The sequence below is a fragment of the Calypte anna genome, chromosome 28 (genome assembly GCF_003957555.1).
Source record: "Calypte anna isolate BGI_N300 chromosome 28, bCalAnn1_v1.p, whole genome shotgun sequence".
In the NCBI taxonomy this organism is placed as follows: domain Eukaryota; kingdom Metazoa; phylum Chordata; class Aves; order Apodiformes; family Trochilidae; genus Calypte; species Calypte anna.
This window is the reverse complement of record NC_044273.1, coordinates 2,884,518-2,905,905: the sequence shown is the minus strand read 5'-3', so window position 1 is coordinate 2,905,905 and position 21,388 is coordinate 2,884,518. Positions and strand designations below refer to the sequence as shown.

The 21,388-nt window shown below is 40.6% G+C and overlaps 1 protein-coding gene across 3 annotated transcripts in view; it reads right to left on the bottom strand.

Annotated features, from left to right (window-relative positions):
* KDM4B (lysine demethylase 4B) overlaps positions 1 to 21,388 on the bottom strand; it is an 88,848-nt gene that overhangs the window by 42,090 nt on the left and 25,370 nt on the right. For all 3 annotated transcript variants that reach the window (XM_030466367.1, XM_030466366.1, XM_030466368.1), the window contains exons 6-8: positions 12,989 to 13,038; positions 10,680 to 10,783; positions 6,262 to 6,399 (exon numbers count right to left, since the gene is read on the bottom strand). In XM_030466367.1, coding sequence (XP_030322227.1) covers positions 6,262 to 6,399; positions 10,680 to 10,783; positions 12,989 to 13,038 — 292 coding nt within the window. The remainder of the gene's footprint in view (positions 1 to 6,261; positions 6,400 to 10,679; positions 10,784 to 12,988; positions 13,039 to 21,388) is intronic.

Here is a 21,388-nt window from a genome sequence, read left to right as displayed (position 1 = left end):
GGACTGAGCTGCCCCAGAGTGGAGGTTTGCATGGCACTACTGCACAGGATGGGATGAAGGCTGCTTATTTCAGAAGATAAAATGTAGGATTTGGGAAGGAACTTGACCCCATTTTATACCCAGAGAGATAATTCCAGCACTCCCTCTGGAGTAAACAGGAGATAAAATGAAGGTATGAAAATGTCAACTGATAGCAATGCAGATGTTATCATCCAGGAGTGTCTGCTCTTAATATAAAGGGCAAAAAACTGTTCCTCTCCCATCCACTTACTTCCAATCCAGTTTGCAAAAGAAATAGAAAAGCTGACCTGTAAGGTACACACCAATTTCTGTACACTCTCAAAGTATCTTCTGGAGTAGTAAGAAAGTTAAAAGCCACCTCGACTTCAGGAAGGACACTTGACTGGAACACTTGGGTTGAAAAGTGTTGTCTAGTCAAATTTAGCTATTTAGACCCTCTGTTGATAGCTGCATCCAAGAGTTTCCAGAAGAAAATCAAAACAGTTCCCTGCTGGAGCTTGTGTAGCAAAAGAGAGAAAAAAAAAAAACCCAACTGAAAATTATCATCCACTGCTTTTCATTCCCCAGGGCTTCTTCAGCAACCAAACAGGAAAAAAAATACCCAAACAACATGACAAAGAGTTAAATGGAGGAAAAATGACCAAAGAACTCCAGCTGCAAAGGAAAATATTTCTCACTGATTTTCTTGACTCAGCCTATGCAGGCAAACATTAACTATAGCACATACCAGTAAAGCCATCCCTACTCAGCTTTATTATTTAATCAGTAATGGGAAGATCTAAAGCAGAATATTCAGATACCAGCTCATCCCTGAAACATGGTGCCAGTACCTCCAACACAAGGAAAAACCTTTTAAACTCATTTTTTTCTGCATCTTTCTGTGCACACTGTGACTGATACTCATGTTAGTTAAATAGGAATTGTTTGTTTTTTTTTTCAAAAAAAGCATTTTCTGCCAGAGTCTGATCTCCCCATGCAGAATGGCAAAGAAGACTGAAATCAATTCCCATCACAGCTTTGGAAAGACCTAGTGACAGCCCAGCAGGATTATCTATGGGAGTCCCAAGAATAGCTGAAGGTCTCCCTCCCACCCAGAGGTGACTGACAGATGTGCTGTTCAACCACAGCTTTTCACACAGATGAGGTAGAACAGTAAAGCTGTGGTTGCCCTCAAAGTCACCTTGAGTGGAAAGAAGTCAGCTGCAACACAAGGTTCCTTGAGGACAGATGGAGACATTTACATTGACTATAAATGGACTAACACTTAAAAAGCTGTTAATTCTTACACTTCTGGGCACAACGTCCAGCTGTAGGGAAGCCATCATTTTCCCAGTGGTACACAACCATAAAACTGAAGACATGAAGTAAAGGAGACTGTTATACCCTTCCTCTGAACCCAAGGAGATTAATATTTGCTAAGAACAAAGAGATATCAGTCCTGAAGGTCTACCCACACCACAAGAGTTGACATGAATTTTGTCTGTCCCATGGCAGCACTCAGGCAGATATTAGAGCAGCCCTCAGACCACAGAAGCAAGTACCTGCTGTAATTAAAAAGCTGCAACAAGACTTGGAGAGAAACTTGAAGAGAGAAAACAAAGAACTCTGCTGGATTTTTGTGGTAAGGCATGTGCCAAAACCCACCAGCTCCCAGACTGTCCAACTGAGCCTGGGATATGCTAAACAGACCCCAGAGACATCTGATACAGATGAAGACAAAGTTATGTTTGGGCATTGGCTCTTTGGTAAGTTAATAAAGTTCTGGTCAGTATGTTCTTACTGTAAAAGGCTACTTCTCAGCAATGGTTACAGCTTCCATCTTCACAGAATCACAGAATCACAGAATCCTAGGGGTTGGAAGGGACCTCGAAAGATCATCTAGTCCAACCCCCCCCTGCCAGAGCAGGGCCACCTAGAGTACATCACATAGGAACGTGTCCAGGCGGGTTTTGAATGTCTCCAGTGAAGGAGACTCCACGACCCCCCTGGGCAGCCTGTTCCAGGGCTCTGTCACCCTTACTGTAAAAAAATGTTTTCGAATATTCAACTTGAACCTCCTATGCTCCAATTTACACCCATTACCCCTTGTCCTATCACTGGTCACCACTGAGAAGAGCCTAACTCCATCTCCCTGACACTCACCCCTTACATATTTGAAAACATTGATGAGGTCACCCCTCAGTCTCCTTTTCTCCAAACTAAAGAGACCCAGCTCCCTCAGCCTTTCCTCATAAGGGAGATGTTCCACTCCCTTCATCATCTTAGTAGCTCTGCACTGGACTCTTTCAAGCACTTCCCTGTCCTTCTTGAACTGAGGGGCCCAGAACTGGACACAATACTCCAGGTGCGGCCTCACCAATGCAGAATAGAGGGGGAGGAGAACCTCTCTTGACCTACTAACCACACCCTTTCTAATGCACCCCAGGATGCCATTGGCCTTCTTGGCCACAAGGGCACATTGCTGGCTCATGGTCATCCTCTTGTCTACCAGGACCCCCAGGTCTCTTTCACCTACACTGCTCTCCAGCAGGTCAGCCCCCAACCTATACTGGGACACCGTGTTGTTCTTCCCCAAATGCAAGACTCTACACTTCCCCTTGTTGAATTTCATCATGTTTCTCTCTGCCCAACTCTCCAGCCTGTCTAAGTCTCTCTGAATGGCAGCACAGCCCTCTGGTGTGTCAGCCACTCCTCCCAGCTTAGTGTCATCAGCAAACTTGCTGAGGGTACATTCTATACCCTCATCCAAGTCGTTGATGAAGTTAGGACACAAACCCCAGCATCACACCCTAGTTGCCATTACACCCTTCTAATTCCTCCACATCAACTTGTAAGCAGTTCTGAAAGAACCTTAAAACCTCTCACAAGTTTCTCAGAAAGCTTTAAACCAAACAGGACAGGTAGTTCATTCACTTGGGTACTCCCCAAAGCAATTTCCACTTGAATTTTTAAGCATCCATTCATCCTGGTTCCAAGTTCACACAAACATATTTAACCACTCCTGGTTGCCCACAAAACTCTGCCACTATTTTTGGTTTGTTCACTAATGCTGATGCTTCTTCTAAAGCCAGAGCAGAACCAGTGTCTCAGATCGTTAAACTTCAGCCTGGCTAGGATGTATTTTTACAGCCTTGTCAGGTTCTGCTGTGGTTAGCAGAACATCTCCTCCATCTGGCAGGCAATTAGCACAGCTCTGTCTGTGTTTCTCCAAGGTGCACTCTCACTTTCTCCTGTGCAAGCTCCCTCTAACACAGAGCCAGTGACAAACATTGCTTTCCATAAAGCAGAATCCAAATTTCATCCCCAGGATAATGCCCAGGAGAACATTACAAGTGGCTTTGAACCTTACCTTGTCACCAGTCTCACAAGTACTGAGAGGACAAGACAGCTGCATTGCTAATCCAAGGAAAGGAGAATCCCCTCCCAAGCAGCTGGTTTCAGTGTAGAATGGACCTGCAGAGTGCTGCCACTTGAGAGTTTCCAAGAACTTTAAAAATGAGTACATGGGAAGAGGGAAAAAAACCTGCTCTGATGTGCTCCCAGGAACTATTAGATTATCCTTGCCCACAAATATCAATATAGCCATTTTTTTTTAAACTTTGTAAACCTGCAGTAGTTAACCCAAAACCACACACTCCAGGATGTGTCTCCCCATGAATCCTCTCTCCATAAACCTGAAGGCAGCTCGAGTGTACACACTCAGCTGAGATTTCATTAAGTCCCTGTTTGACTGGAAATGAGATTTAAACAAACCTTTTGCCCTTCCAGTGTAACAGCATCCATACCTCACCTGGAACCCCATAGCAAGGTAGCCAAGGGTTAATTAACATGTGTGCTGTGCCTGGTTTAGGCAATATTAAATAGAAATCTCTGAACAGACAAGTGTCACTGAGTGCAATGGAAATAAATTGGGCATCTCCTTCCACACTTCAACTTTCTCTCCTTAGATTTGCTCAGAGCTCTCTCTGCTGCTTGTTCAGTAATTTCACGCTACGCTGCTTAACAATGTAAGCATGGAGGCTCAATCTCAAACTGCACTTCCCAAATGTCACTTATTTGTGAACACATGGCTGAACCCAAAATTGCTTTTAATATTAGAGTGGTGCCTGCTGGCACTGCTGTAGTTAAGGGTCTGACAGAATTTCCATGATAAACCCCATTTTCTGGGGTGGAATACCATGACCATTTGCTACAGATAAACCTGGTATACAAGGTCACAGCAGACAAACACCATTTTTAACATTTTCAAACCAAGTCTGCTTCTCTATTTTACAGTTTAAGGCACTTCCCATCGACTTGAGGCCACGCTGACTCTGAGCTGACACTTCCAGGTTTTTCACACCATCCCCTTAGCTCCAGAACAAATTCCAACATAGAGCTCTCACTCCACGTGGCTCTGCCACAGGGTCTCATCTACAGCCCCTAGGGGACACGAAGAGATCCCAGACGCCAAGGTGAGGGTCATGACTGAACACTGCTGGGGGACAGAGGGGACAAATATGGAGCTTTTCAGCACAAGTTTTTTCTTCTATTGTGAAAATAATTCTAGTTGCCTTTACTAACATTTTAGAGGAGTTAACCCACTGGCACAGGGAGTTCATGAATATTTCATGGTGTATTGAAATTTTTTATTTCATGGCAGAGCCACTAGCACTGGAGTTTCAAAAATGAAATAATAAAACGTTTGTTTTGGCAAAGGAGAGATCTCAGATATCAAATTTGTTGGTTAACAGTGGAGTCCTAGAAACTATGGGCTGAATATTACTGGAAAAATAAACCAGGCACTTCACCTTCCAGGAACCTGAGCAGCTGAGCTTGCTTTCCACACGAGGAGCTTCTCAGACACCAATTAGTGTGCCACTGGATAGTCAAAGACTGCTTGCCTGCAGTTGCTAAAGGAGAATATGGAATACCAAAAAGGGAGGGGAAAAAGTAGGAAAAAAGGTCCTGTGGGGTAACAGCCATCTTCCTTTTCTAGTTGGGTTAATGATGTTCACTTAAAAAGGAAAACCAGAAAGAAACAGCATAGGTTTTTTCCTATGATTCTACAAGATCCCTTGAAGCCTGCAGTGGCAGAAGCAGCACTGGCCTCCAGAAGCAAAAATGTGTGATTCACATTAGTCACAAAGCAGCCACTCAAGCTGATTAACACACATCATTGATTTGTACTGAATATAATTCTGTGAAGGAAGTTTCAGTTTGGCTCAAATATGTCTGAAGGCATTACAGCAGAAAGAAAAAAAACCCCAAAAAACTGGTGGAGCATTAAAAAAAGGGCACTGACAAGAGCCTCAGGATCCCAAAGCTAAGAAGAGAATGATGCCATTCAGTAATCATCTCCCTTTTGCTACTCACAGAATATAAATCTTTGTGAAGGAAAAATGGACATCACTGCATTGTTCCAGACTGAAACACAGATGTACTTGCAACCTCTTCTGAGCAGAGCTGGGTTTGCCCAGAACAAAGCACTAAGATACATTACAAAAGTTAGAGTCAAGCTGAGTTGACAAAAGAAAAATAAGTGAAGGAGATATTATGAATGATCTGCTAGAAAGAAAACTCAGTCTGCCTTTCTAGAAACATCTAAGGTAATTTTCAAATGCTACCCCACTGTAATCCTCCTTTTCCCAAGGACTTTGTGGAATCAAGCCCCAGTTTTAAAATTCATGGACCCTAATGAATCAGATATGCTGATCAGCTCTACTTCTCACCTAGAAACAAGAGAATGCTGCCAGAAGTAAGAAAACATGCAAGGAATCTGCCCTAATGAGAAGGCACCACATAAAGTCATTTCAGCATGACTCTCCCCTTCAAACTTAACTGAGTGCATAGATTGGAGAAATTCAGATATTTTTTGGATGTTATTACCATCACTTTATTAAAGCTTAAAAGCATTTCCCACTTATTCCTTTCCCTTCAGTGTGTAACTAATGAATTGTGTTCAGTTACATCTGTCACCTTACTCCCTGTGAAATGCAGTTTGGATGCATCAGAAAACTAATGCTAAGATAACTATTCTCAAAACAACCTTGTCAAGAGGTGCATGAAAGATCTAGAATTGGAGAAAGGTCATGACTATGCCCTCAAAATGACACAAATGACCCCCAGGCACAACCCAGCACTGTGGCACAATGAAAGAGCACATTGCACGTTCCATTTTGTTCGAAAGGGTAATCCTCCCTCCTTTGTATATCATGAGCTAGAGAGGTTTTAAATGACCCCCCCCCACCAGACACCTACTTGGGTTGCCATTTTTCCATAGTCAATCCATCTCAAAGTGGCAAAGTTGGTAGACTCAGCACAGTTGAAGCCGTGGTTGAAGCCCGCGTGGTAACCGTAAGGAAACGTTATCATGAACTCGCCAGCTTCCTGGGTGATCTGAAAACCAAAGTAAAAACAAAAGGAAGAGAGATCCCACAGATCAGTTGGCATAGCAGCTGAAGAACAGAGACCTATGAAAAAAAAATTCACTGGCTAAATCTCTCCCTTTCAGCTGGAGGGCAGAACAGTCATTGCCAACTCTTGGCTAAAGCTCAAACCGTTTCTTGTTAACTGCAGAAATCCTGAAGTATTTCTGGTAAGGAAAAAAGACAGGACAATCACAAGATCTGAACCATTTAAACTCACAGGCTCCAGCTACAAAAAGGGTCTCAGGCTGCAGAGTTCCAAAACATCAATAAATCTTTAGATCATGACCACTTCAGCTCATGCTAAGTCTAAACCTACACTCCCAGCATGCTAGTGGAGTCCAGGAAACTGAATTTCCTTCCTCCCAGGGTTGGGGGGAAGTAGGGAGAATGTGCTCTCTGTACTGCAGGCTTCTACTGAAGCACATGCTACCTCTCACTGTATTTATTTCTCCACTCCCATTTATCAATCTGACTCCTGTTTGTTCACCCAAAAGTCCCAACACCCTAAAAAACACTGCTTGCCATTTGTCTACCTAAGTGCAATCAGAACAACAACAAGCATTATTAATAAAGGTGTAAGATTCTGCAGGTTACAGCTGTAATCAGAAGCCATTTGATTTGTGATGCTCTAGAAAATCCTCTTTTTTTAATCTTCTGCAGCAAAGACACAGAGGAAAAAAGGAATTTAATTGTTGGAGCATAGCTCAGATCAGGAGAGCAGCCCACAGGGATCCAATGTACTTGGAGCAATCCCTCCAGCCCAGCACCTCCCTTCTACAGAGCAGGAAAGAGGCAAAATTTGACCTTCCCTGTCTTTCCAAGCCAGAAGTGCTGAGAGACCTCTCCTAGCAGCCACATGCCAAGCAGCTCCATTTGGATCCCTTCCCATCAGCAGCAAATCACCACCAGTAGTTCAGAGCCTACAGAGACTTCAAAGAACTTCTAAACACAAAGATGGGTCTAAATAGAAAATGTAAATAGAAGTTAAAACATTTATCCACTTGGATGGACAGAATTGGCTGAATTTGAAAGGAAAAAAAAAGAGAATAAAAACTGGTATGATAAAACAAGAAGCTTCTGCAGTATTTCTGGATGAGAAGGGCTGAAGTCCAGCCTGTGCCCAGCTCCTTGGAGCTTCCTCCCATCCAGCCCCCTCCATAAATCAGAGAGGTAGATTGCTAATTCCAGAAGACAGAAAGATTATGTTTCTGTCATGAAATCTACATCCTGGTGTCTTCATTTGAAGCCCAGGGTGGGTGTCCTCCATGTCACTGCTGTCAACATTATCCCCACAATAAATTAGAGAGCACTCAAAATGATGGATAGGCCATGCAGAAAAGTAATAACTATTGAAGGAAAGCCAGCACAAACTGCCACTCTTAGAGAAAGCCCTAAATTTACTGACTTCTGCAAGCTCTTGAGGAATAAATGGAGAAATCAATAGGAGATTACAGAAATACACATTTTTAATTATTAAAAAGCCCTAGTATTGATCTGCTTTTTTCCAGCAGTAAATACCATTATAGAGATTTATAAATGCCTGCCTATTCACTCCATTGAAATCTGCCAAGAATTTAGATGAAGGGATCCTATCTCTCTTTCTAAAAAAAAAAAGGCACATGCTCACTCTTTATGAATAACAGTGATCCTCCAAAAGCTACTATTTCATGCCAGGAGGTATTCACATACAGGCTGTTTAGACTGAAGAGATCTCCTCCTCCTTTTTACATTTCAAAACATCTTTCCAGTGAGTGCCATAGAGAAGAGAGAAGCCATCATAAAAAACACTCTCTGTAAATCAGGATTAGGAATTATCTTTAATTATCATATTAATAATTCCTCTTCATTTAAAAAAAAAAGTTTGGTTTTGACAGTAATATTGTCCTTTATGTGCAAAATGGTCTATTTTTTTAGGGAGACAAAAAAAAAAAATCAGATTCTTAGCATGAGGTTTTCTGCATTTCCTCAGGAGAAAGGAGACACCAGCACTCAAGCTGCAAAAAATATTCATGTCACAAATCAAAAGATTCATAGTAGGAAGCCTAGCTTAGCAGCTAAAGACTTTTCACCAAGCAATAAATTACAAACTCCCTTATTTAAACCCCTTTGGATCCCACACTCATCATCACACAGCTCAGTAAAGCTGACTTGGAATAAGCTTGGCCAGAAAGTTTTTTCTCTACTGCCTTTTTACAAACTCTTTTCCTTGGTTATTGATCAGAAATCACTTAATATGTAATTACTACTCAATGCCACTTCCCTCAGAGTGATGGAAAACCAGACACACAACAATCTATTATTCTAGAGAAAAACATGCCCAGCTACAACATTCAAACATTTCAAGTCCTGCAAGAATTTCCTTCACTTTCTGACCCTGTCAGACCTGAGAGCACTGCCCCAGCATGCTGCCTGGATGAAAGGGCTGAAATTAATTCTGGTTCCTCTTCTCCTCCCTTCTGCAGGCTGACTGCATGTCACAAGAGGATGGCATGGCATCATTCACTTCCAATAGCTACTGTGCACCAAAGGGTTCTTTTTTTCAATGATTATTTTCATCTGCTTCTTTAGCTATGCAGGGCACACTTCATAGGCTCTGTTCAGCCAATTATTGTACCACTTAGGGCTTCTGGTTACAACAACATCATAAGGAAAACACCACAAGAAGTAGCAAGACAGAGGGTTCAGCTGAAGCAGAAAGAAGCTTAAGAAGAAATCCTTAAACTTTACAGTTTAGGGCAATAAACAGATATGGTCACATTTTTCAGATGCTTGCATGAACTACAGATTCTGTATCTTTTCTGGAAATACAGTCAGGACAGAGAATGCCTTTTATACTCTATCAAAAGAGATTTCTCAGAGGGGCACCTACACATTCAACTCAGAGGCTTCCCATATTCTGAGCCACACATCCACTTCCCTGAAATCTGTAAAGTGAAAATCCTTACCAAAAAATTCAGCCCCCACCATGTGATATTTTTATTATTATTATTTTCAACTGTGTGTAGCAGGCACTCGTGTTTTCCACTTGGGAGTAAGGTTCCACAGGTAGAATTATACAATAGAAATGGTTTGTTACTCACAATGAACCATTTAATAATCAACCATCTCGTGCAAACTGGGCCAAGCCTGGCCACTGAGGTTGAACCACAAGCACCACATCACTTGGTGTGAGTCTCCCCTGCACTGACAGCAAACTCATCTGACAAGCCAGGTGATCACACTTCAAATTTCATTCATCACAGCCTTCCACTAAGAAAAATGAAACAGTCTCTGGAGCAGTAAATTGAATGAATTCAGAGGTTTTATGCTATAAAAGAGCTGAGATCTGACTTCCAACTCAACCACCAGCCTCAAACTGGTGTGATGCTTTGTTTCAGGTGGATTGACTCTAGCAAACCCACACAAGAAGAACTCAGGAGTTCTGCCTTAGAAAAAGATGGCCATAATATATATATATATATATCAACAGCTGATGATGCAAAGGGGATGAGGAAGTATTAAATGAGTTTGAATCAGGCATTCTTTACTGGAGTTAGGAGTGCTGGTAGCTCTAACTCAAGTCCATCCCCACACCCACAGGTTGTCCTTGGCCACCCTGCAGGACAGCCCCTGTGTGCTGCTTCCACACAGCAGCAGTTGTTTGACTGATTGTGCACAGATCCTAAATCCATGGTAAGCACACTTGGCTGAGGAGATTTACTTCTTGCCAGAAGACTTTAAGAATAAGCATATTAAAACGATCATACCAAATAAACATGACCCCTCATTTCAAATAACAGGACTTAAGAGATTTGTGGCTCCTCACTTGGCTTAGTGTAGAACAAATGCTTACCCAGAGAACCAGCACATCTAATTCTGGGGTTTGGTTCAGGAGAAAAGAAAAGGAAGCCTGTGTGCTCCAAAATCACCAATGAGTTATGCTGCCTTATTGATAAACCCACATCATCTGCATTACAGTTTGCCCCCCTCTACCTGGAGAAGCTCCCTAATTGACAAAGTTAGTTCTGGTGAAAGCTTTTATGAAGAGAAGCACTTCACAGAGGGTGGCTCAGCCAAACCACAAATCCTCATTTACAGGCAGCCACCTGCTTTAAACTGATAGGATACATTTAGCATAATAATGCACTTAGAAATTAAGCAAATGGCTCCCCAGTGGCTTGCAATGAATTGCATCCTTAAAAAGAGGGGTGCTGGGCTTTGTGCATCTCCCCAACTTGCCAGGCCCTTCAAGGGATCCTTTGTACATACCCTGTCAAAAGGGATCCCATATTTCTTCAAGATTGAGGGAGAAATAAGGGTCATCTTGTGCCGGAGGAAAGCATCACATCCCTGAGAGCTTCCTGGAAAAAATCCTGTGGAGACAAGAAAGAGGAGTATGACTGCAGGAATATTATATCCCATCATCATTTAAACAGAAACTAGGTGACAAAATAAAAACCTGGATGCTTTCTGTAGATCAAATAATAAACACAGAACTGAAGATATCAGTAATTAGCACGTCATCTCTCATTGCTTGAAATATCATGTACATTTTCTGGCAAAAACCTGAATGTTGAGGCACATAACCCTGAATTCCATTCAGGCTGAGAGTTAACAAGGTCTCCTGTGTTCTGGAACAAACATCCTAGCCAAAATCTCAACAGAGCCCTTGGAAACTAAGAAGCAGAACCTGCTTGTGTCAAGTTTGGGCCAATATCCCAAATCCTGAAGTACCCTTTGGCTCAATACAGGTAAGGAAAATGAAACAATCATGGATCACCCACTCCAGACACTGTGGGGTCCTTTTTATACTATGCTATTCCAGGGAAAGTAATCTATTCCAGCTCTAAGATAGATACCAAGCTATTAAAACAAATCACAAATAATTGAACACCAAAATCATGGCACAAACTGAACCAACCCTTTGATGTCAGCACTTCCCTCCCAGAAATGCCAGCTAAAGCAGTTTAACACCATTTTCTCCAAGACCCCACGTTCCACTCCAAGTGGGTGTTTCAATAACAAATGATGTGTTTATAGGGATTTAAAACCATCACTGTTTAGGAAAAAAAAAGTAAACTAACCCAATCTTTGAAACAAAACTCATTGAGGAGCCAAAATGCAAGGAGTTTCAGAAACTGAAAAGGATTACTGGATTCCAGGTTTTCTTATATTTTTGTACTAAAAGCATTTCAATTAAAATTATGACTGTCTGCTACCCAGTCTGCCCTCCTTCTCTGCAGTTTCTCTTTTTAATGCACAGTTTAAGTGGCTCTCATTAAAGCTACTAATAAAGAAGCACATTTTAAGTGATTAGCACCAATAACATGGCAACACATTAGCATTCCCTCCCTGGGCTCCACAGCTCTCCCAGGGAGCCCATTTGCAGCTCAGCTATTCATTTTCCATATTAATTGCACACTCATTTCTCCACACTGAACTTCTTCCTTGGACAGACCACTGATGCACAGGACAGGGAGAATGCCCAGGCAGTAAAACTGCTTCACTGCAGTTCCAAAACATTACCCATCCCACTTCCAAAAGGTGCAAAGCAAAACTAAAATAAAGATGAGATCACTGATCATTTGCTTTATATGTAGCAAACATCCATGGGTCTCACAAACTGATCACCAGTAAAAAAAGCTACAAAAAACCCCAAGACATAATATTCTTTAAATAAATAATAATAAATAATATTAATAAATCCTAAATCATAAAGAAGAAGAAGAAAGAAGAAGAAGAAAGAAGAAGAAGAAAGAAGAAGAAGGAAGAAGAAGAAGAAAGAAGAAGAAGAAAGAAGAAGAAGAAAGAAGAAGAAGAAAGAAGAAGAAGAAAGAAGAAGAAGAAGAAGAAGAAGAAGAAAGAAGAAGAAGAAGAAGAAGAAAGAAGAAGAAGAAAGAAGAAGAAGAAGAAGAAGAAGAAGAAGAAGAAGAAGAAAGAAGAAGAAGAAAGAAGAAGAAGAAAGAAGAAGAAGAAAGAAGAAGAGAAAGAAGAAGAAGAAAGAAGAAGAAGAAAGAAGAAGAAGAAAGAAGAAGAAGAAAGAAGAAGAAGAAAAGAAGAAGAAGAAAGAAGAAGAAGAAAGAAGAAGAAGAAAGAAGAAGAAAGAAGAAGAAGAAAGAAGAAGAAAGAAGAAGAAGAAAGAAGAAGAAGAAAGAAGAAGAAGAAGAAGAAGAAGAAGAAGAAGAAGAAGAAGAAGAAAGAAGAAGAAGAAAGAAGAAGAAGAAAGAAGAAGAAGAAAGAAGAAGAAGAATAAGAAGAAAGAATATTATTTAAAGAATATTATTTAAAGAATATTATTTAAAGAATATTATTTATATCAGACTTGGGTGTGGTATTTCAGGTTCTATACAACACAGGTCATTCTGGATTTAACTTTTTAATAGATGAGAAAGTAACTTTTATAAAACCTGGCAAATGATTCAACTGTAGCATAGAAATGCAACCTTTCTGAGCAGCAAACTCCAATATTGTTTGTATTTAAGGATCATAGCTCTCAGGGTAGGATTCCAGGAATATATCCATGGGAATTTCCCTGGGAACAAGTTGGTTTTCCAAGCACAGGAGGAAGCAAAGCTTACCTTTTGCCAGGCGTTCCAGTCTCTTGCCATGTTCAGGGGGTATGGCATACCTAGGAGAAAGTTAAGAGAAAAAGGAAAATAAAAAAAGGTTAATATCATATAAAGAGCTGAAAACAGTGAAAGAAAAAGGCAGCTAGAAACAAGCATGGTACTGACTTGCAGCACTGCACCCTTAACAATTCATGTCTGGAAATAGAACCAAAATTTTAAGTCTAAAAGGTAGCAGTGAGACATAATTATCATAGATGGAAAAAGCCAATAAAGTCCTTAGAATGTTCTGTGATGGGTTCTTTTCCTGCATTTGCTTTTTAAAACAACAGAGGACTTCACAGGGAGAATGAAGAAGGCAGAGTGATAATAAAGCATGGGGAAAAATAGCATAGGAAACAGGAGGTATGTTTTCTGCTTTATATATGCTGTATAAAACCAGGAGGCTGAGCTAAAGATGCAAGAAATGCATCTGGAAATGCAAGATGCATGCAAGAACTTCTGGATGGGCTGAGAGGGTGTGAAGAAGGGTCTGTGTGTTTATATAGATACAAATATAAACACATATATAATCTGGTGCACAGCTACACCAAACAGAGTTAATTTTGTCCAAAGAAAACTGTGGGTTTATTAAAAAAAAAAAAAAATTAATACAATTTAAATAATCAAATTTCTACCAACTCAGACAACAAAGTTATTAGAAACAACTTGAAAAAAAATGGAAAAAAAAGCTGCTAGTAGTTTCAGAAATTGTAATGGTTAATAATAATAATAACAGCAGTAATAATAATAATAATAATATCATCTTTTTTAAATCAGTCATAATCAGGAGAGTTCAAAAGGATGGTTTTCTTCACCAGAAGCTTTTAGCTACCTGGCTGGTTTGAAGTTACAGAACCTCAAGATTCACAGAAGCAAAAAAATCAGAAGAAAATGTTATGTGTTCAGGTGATAACAAATAACTGAATACCATGATGCACTTAACTATGTTTAAGATGATGACACAAATAACAGCCACTGGAATTCTGTAAATTACTGTTTCCATACTGCATCAAATCAGATATAGTTCTCATAGCAGGTTTATGTAATGGAGGATCTTGAAAACTGATGTTTGTGACAATGACATTTATTGCCAGCTACAACTTTTCTTCAATGTGAATAGCAAAAAATGCATTATTTTTGTTATTTCCAATAAAGTTGTCAAAAAAGACCAACAACACAAAAGCTGAAAGCAGGATATTTTAAGCAGGCAACTGCAGGAGCTCAACAGATAAACAGAATTGCTCTCCCTGGGATGGGATCTCTCCAAACACCTGATTTGAGGGGGCTTTCAGCCAGCCCACTTGGCCAGCTTCTTAATTTAGAAGTTTCAAGTTTATCTACAGTGTCAGGAGGATGAAACAGAAGTCACATCCCATATTGCTTGAGGAGAAAATCAAAATTCACCCATTGTGATCTGACAGGTTAGAAAAGATAAAGGACAGAAGTCATATGGAGGGTGGTTCAAGATTTAGACATTAAGCTGATTTCAACTGCTGGCTTACAAATAAATAAATAAAGAAGGGAAAACACAATGTAGCACCTAATCTTGTAAAATAATATAGCAATGGGTTCCCAATATCCTCTGACCAAAATTTGACAGTGCATTTAAATTTAAATTTAAAATTGCATAATTATCAAACAATTCAATTTAATTTGTCTGGGACAAAGCTGGGAGCTTTGTAAAACCAAAGACTATTCATCACTTACATAAATGTGATAAAACTAATCCTGATCCAAAGCTCCTTTGTAGGATTAATGTCCCTTAAAACAGGGAAATGAGACATTCCATTCCTTCTGGGAAAAACACTGAAGGATTGGGAAAGAACTGATTTCTGGCTAAAAGGCTGCCAATGATTAATGTAATATCCCCAGCCTACAATGCAGCCTTCACTTAATTAGTGTCTGTAATTGGGAGTTGTAAAGATAAGATTAATTGAATCTTGAGGATGTTAAAAGTTTAATACATTGGAACATGGTTATTGTGTTATCTGGAACAGCAGACTGCAAAAAGCCAAACAGCTTGAGAGAAGGGGCTATGGAGAGACAGAAAAAAAAAGGACTCACTTGGATAGAAACCAGCAAGAGAGGAGGGATTTCCAGTTTATTAAAAAAATCTGAAAAAAACCCCTATATGTAACAATATCCAAATCAGAATCCTCTAGCACAGAGCAGGCTCTTGGCAATAGCTGCCTCCAATTATAGAAATTAACTGCTTTGTTTGGGCCAGTCTTTCAGGAGGCAAGGAGGACCCTTCTCCATTTATTCTTAGGAATTCACCAAATTAACAGCAGATGAGAATTGAAAGTAGGTCAGATCCTACTTTTAAGTTACACTCCCAAATCTGACTGATTGCCATGAAGATAGGTAATGAAGACATTGAGCTGCTCTTTCAAAGCAGCAGAAGAAGCAGAAGGCTTCTGCAAGTGTGGCACAAGTTGGAGCTCAATCTAGCCATGAAATGATTGATTACAAGGTAGAATAACAATGGGGGTGACAGGGAAAGATTAGAAATTGCTGCAATCAAAGGAGTACTGATACTGAGCACATCAGCATCCCCTGAGGGCTGGCTTTTGTCTAGGAGCTGATGGTACCACCCTCCTGCTTTCAGTGTGAAAAATGGCCAGGGATTTGTTGGGGAGAAAAATCCTTGAGAGAGAGACCTGACAAAATACTGTCATGCACTAAGATTTGTTACCCACAGCTCGAATCAACAGCAAAACATCCTGGGTTACAGAAACAGCAGGAAAATATCTTTAATTTCAGAGATAACCTGACATGATTATGCATGCTGAAACATACCACTCTCCTTTTCTATATGCAGGTCTTTTTAATACCTTTAAGATGTTGGAGTATTTTTTTCAGCAGGGTTACTTTACTGAAAAATAATAAAAGACCACCCCTGCCCTACCACAATTTTGAAGGAAACCCCATCAAAAGTCATGCCAAGCTGCTTCCCTTCTCTGCCCCATTCAGATCCCAGCATAAAAGCATTCCACAAAGGAAATAGAAGGAAAAAAAAACCCCTCAGAACAAAGCAAAATACCACTTTTATCTCAAGGTATCCTCCAAAGACCTTGAATTGGGCTGTGTGAAGACAATCAGACTGAGAAGTGCCCAGTGCTTCAGCCCAGAGATGGAAGCAGTGCTGGAAGATCCCTCTGCCCAGGGAAGGCTGAACTGGGCAGAGCAGGGCAGCTCATTCAGCCCTGAGCAGGCACTTTTGAACCACAGCAAAAAGGGAGCAAGGTTTTCCTTCTGCCCCAAACAACCTCAACTCAAGAGAAGTGGTGGTGGCAGTGTAAATATTTTAACAATCCTTAAGAACCATCTTTTTAAACTGTTTCTGCTTCAGAGAAAACCACAGCCAACTGGAAACGCAACAGTGCCAAAAATGCTGACCTTGAGCCACTGCTTTCAGTGCAAAATCTGTCCTTTTTGGTTCAAACTGGTTCCCCAAGAAAAGGAAAAGTCTTGGTAAATAGTGCTAACCCAGCAACTGTTTAAAGATCTATCAAACTCCAAAGAAACAGGGTTTGAAAAAAAACCCAAGAGCCTAATGCCCATAGCATGGTACTTCCAAGAGTCAGCCTTACAGCAGTTGAGCAGGACAAAGGGCCAAGCTAAAGCTGAAAACCTGCCACTCAGCAAACTGTAGGATTACAGCATGAATCCTGCTGCTTTGCCAGGGAACACAGGGTTTTCAAAACAGGGGGGAAAAAATGAAAAATCTCAGGTTAAAAAGAAAAAAAGAAAAGTTACAGCTCTGTGGCTCAAATGTCACCTTACCCCAAAGTCAACACTGATCCTTTCAAATTACCTTTTCCCACTCTTCCTACCAACCCAAGAGCAGGTTCCTAGCAATGGCTTAAGTACCATTTCTACTAACAGAGAGTTTGCTGTTCTACCTGAAAGGCCTTCAACTTCCCAACTTGTTTCATCAAACCCAGTCCCAGCATTTCTGATCTTCTACTTCCTTAGGATCCTTCCAACTCATTCTGACTGTAATTACCAGGCATCAGGGGGCCAGGATTTTGCACCAAATCCTACAAATGCCTTAGATATTAATTTTTATACTGTGGTTGTTTGCTTTTTCTGAACAGAAGTTTAAGTGGACAGTCCTCTTTTAATCCTTACCACAAAAGAGAGAGATCCTTTCTATTTGCCATAAAGAATGTCATTAATAGTGTAATTTTCTTGGTGTTTTGTTTATTCCCCTGGAATGGCTTGATGGATGCAGATAATTATCAGACTATAAAAGCCAGCAAATGTGCTATTTTCTATCGCTCTAAATCATCAAACAAATAAAGTGTGAAACAGCATTTTTGAATACAATTTTCCCCTCTAATGGCTTAGAATTATTATCAGGAACAACGGAAATAAATAAGCAAAATGTCTTGTGAGTTAAGTATTAAATGGGAGTGTCAGAAAAAAAGAGCAGGCAGACCATCCTAGGATACAGGGATCAGTTTGGATGGCTGGATGAGATGACATCATGGGGAATTCACTATGGCAGCCACAGTTTCCAGCATCAGGTGCTCTTCAGGGACTTTCCAGCCTCGCTCAGATCCTCTCCTCTCTGATGCTTCTTCAAAGGGGGTGCAACTCAATTCACTCCTTCTTGGCTACCAAAAGCTATTAAAGCTATTTATCCCTAACAAAGCCAATCCTCCCTTGGTTCTCTCCATTTAAGAGCTGTTTTCACCTGAAGCTATCACTAGCTTGAGCAGAGGAGGAGGCCACCCTGTCCCTTAGGTTCAACCTCCTCCTGAAGCTTCCATGATCTTTTCCTGCTGCAGTTGTCAGACATCACACAGTTTTTGATACTTGGAACACCTCTCATCCCCACCTCAGCCTCTCCTTGCACCAATAAAGAGCAATTAAGCAGTTATTAGATTACTAAATCTCCCACACCCACTCTCTACCAAAGCTTGGGCACCATGGGCAGGAGGAGGTTCAACCACAAAGCTTTGGAAATATCACTTCAGTCTGATTCCTGTGAGAAGGTAAGGAAGTTAATTTCACAGTGTCTGCACAAGGTCTGACCAAAGAGGCCCCACACACTTTAACATGCTATAATTACTGAAATAAGGAAGAGAAACAAAGAGACCAGCACACTGAAAATGCCTAAGACCCATGTGTCAAGCTGGGGGTTAGTTATCTGCCTTCAAAGCAGATTTAGGTGTGCCAAAAATACTGACCCTTTGCAATTCCAAATGCCAAGCTACTCAAGAGCCATGACACAAGGAATAAAAAGCTATTCTTTCCATCTCTGCATAAACTGAACCCTGACCTCCAACATCTTTAGCCCCCATGACAGCAGCAATGCCTGCAAAGAACACCCCTCAGTCTATCAAGAATATTTATCACCAAATGGAAGCCATTAAGAACTATCACTACACACAGTGATAGTAGTCCCTCATTTACAAAGTTCACATCCTGCTTCATAAGCTTCTTTTTGCTACAAGGTGAACAATTTACAACACTACATCTCCTAGCAGTGTTAGAGTGAAGCTCAGAGCAACAAAAGTGATTTTTTTTCCATGCTAATTTAAAGCTCCCTTGTAGCCTGCATGGAAAAAAAAAAAAAGGGAGGGTTAGGGTTATCATTTGCACCAGGAGAATGGATGGTTGCTCCTTCACCAATAGCACCAACATCTCCCTCACTTTCTTGGTCACCTCTCTCTTTCTCACCTTTATGCTCCCCCATGTTTAACCTCCCTTCATCTCTACCCCCGTCCAGTTTGTTAAAAGAAATCAACTCCCTTTCCTTTACTCATCTAATGCTTCCCAACTATAAATTTACTCAGAGTATCCCATTTCCCATCTCAAGAACAAGGTTTGGAGAGGAAAATCTTGGGCTTCCCTTGCCTGTTCCCTTTTGCTGCAGCTCTTTTACATCAGGAACGCAAACACATGCTCTGGAGATAAGATCCTCCTTCCTAGGAAAGGACCTTTATCGAGTGCCTGCAGTTTTATCTTTAATGGATCATTTTACAGGACAATAGATGATGGAATTCAGTATCTTTAACCAGCAGTGTCAATGATTTCAAATAATGACATTTTTATTGAAATACACATAGGGAAGAAGATAAACACAGAGGCTGGAGAGTATCTGCTCAAAAAGCCATAACAAGGAGTAAATAGGTAATGACAGAACAAGATTACAAGCACACAAACACACCAAATCACCATCTTCTGAGGCTGGGAGAAAAAGCAGCTCTGCAGACAGCTGCTCAAATGCAGCCCTTTGGGAACTAAACCAGGAAGCAAACCAGGACAAAACCTGCCCAGAAAGAGTCTGGGTAATAGCAAGCATTTTCCACACTTACACCACAGAGCCTATTTCACTCAGTAAAATCTCTTTTCCATGCACATAGCTGCCTAATTATTGAGTCCATTTCCAAGCACAATATGGAGAAATGACAGGCAATTTTCCTGCTACCAGAAGAGTAAGCAAGATGAGAAACTTCTTTCATTGAAGATATAAAGTTTGTGCAATTGCCAACTCACAATCTGTTTTCTAGCAACAATGGGCAAAGTATCTCAGGTCACTGGGGCTGGGATCAAACCTGGAGGAACTGACTGACTGCTGGAAGATGAGTCAAGCCTAACTTGGGCCCACCACATCCTGCTAAAGAAAGGTTCTTAACCCTTAAAGCTGCCATGAGCTGGAAGTACTGTTCAAGAGGTATTAGATTCAAGAAGTGACATTACAAAGAAGTTTTTTTCAAATCCTGGGTTTAAAGCAATAAATTTTCAAGAGGAACACCTGAACTCCTACCTCCAAGATTTGCACAACACAGCTGAGCACTTGGCTACTTCCACATTGCTTCACTAGCCCAAAACTCAATGAAAACCAAAAGGAGATTTTTTTTTCCAGAACTCCAAGGTAATTTTTAAATGCTATTTTAAACCAGAGAGTTTTATATGAACAACCATCTGCTCTTGGAAAGGCTATCAGTGTACCAGTCCAGTAAGCTTCACAGCAACAAATGCCAGGCACAAAGCACAAAATTACAAATCACACTGGAGTGACTCTCCTTCCACACATACAAAATAACCCCATGTTCTGCTTCTGCATGCAGTGAATGAGCATTATGAAGGGGGTTATTTTAGTAAAAAAAGGTGTTTGGGGAAAAACATTATGAAGTCATTTATTCACTCAGTTTGGCCAAGAAGATAATTAGTATACAATTCAACAGAGATGAATGACTACAATATTCATCCCCTTGCCATTCTCCATTCTTTGTTTTGAAGAACCTGCTCACATCTGATTTATTTCCCCAAACTGGTAATCAGATTATTAATTATAGCTGGATTTTGTAGTGGATAATGCACAAATATAAAGAAAAACAAAGATTATGCTTCAAAGACCTTAAATTTGGAAAAACGCCTTCAGTTCAACTCAAGAAATAAGTAGAAAAAAGGTAACCAGAGGAGATCACAGATGTTTCTATCTTGTACCAACTGGCCCATGAGAGGCAGTTAACTGGGCACAGGCACACACTGCTGCTCACTGCTCTTGGAAAAAAAAATAAAAATGAATAATTGCCTACAGCAGAACAAACAAAATCTGCTCACTAGCAATGAAAGATACCTTTGGATTAGGAAACCCCTGGAGCTAAAGGTGCATCGTTTTTACACTCAGTCCTTTTTGAGGGGAAAAAAAACCCAACCAAACCCAAGGAAACACTGGAAAGGTTTGATGCTCCTTATCCATCAAGCTGCTCTGTTTCAAACCACAACTTCTACTTTGAAGCTATCTTATGTTCTTTAGCATCAAAGCTGGAAGTGTTAGAGCCAAGATTAGATCAAGATCAGCAACTTTACAGGCTGTAAAGTTTCCTTTATTTCTTCTACTTGATCTCATTTGTCACATTGTTGGGCCAGTTAGAAACAAAGTGGAGAGAAACCCAGCATGTAACTGCTTAGAGACCATTAACTAGTTAACAGTCATCCAGCTCTGGAGGACACAGACTGCTCTTTAAGTACTGTCATTACTATAGGCTTCTGTTATTTTAAACTACACTTGTACTGCACTTGGCATCACCACACTGTTAATTTTCTCTGCTGAGTAAAGAAAAAAAAAATCCTCACTGATTTCTGCCAACGTGTTAACAAAATGTGAATAAAGACAAAGCTCTGCAGTATCACTCTTGGGTCCTTCTGGTCTTTGCAACCCTGGCTTTCAGTGCCATGCTAAGGCAGAATTTGCAAACTCATTCTCTCACAGAGCCCAAGTCAGATAAAGCTGAAAGAGCCCCATGAAGCATGGAAGCACATCTCCCTCCCATCTTCTCTCAGTGGCAGAGGGCACCGTTCAAAAGCCTCAGTTATTAAAACCAATCTGTGATCCTGTCAGCCTTCCAC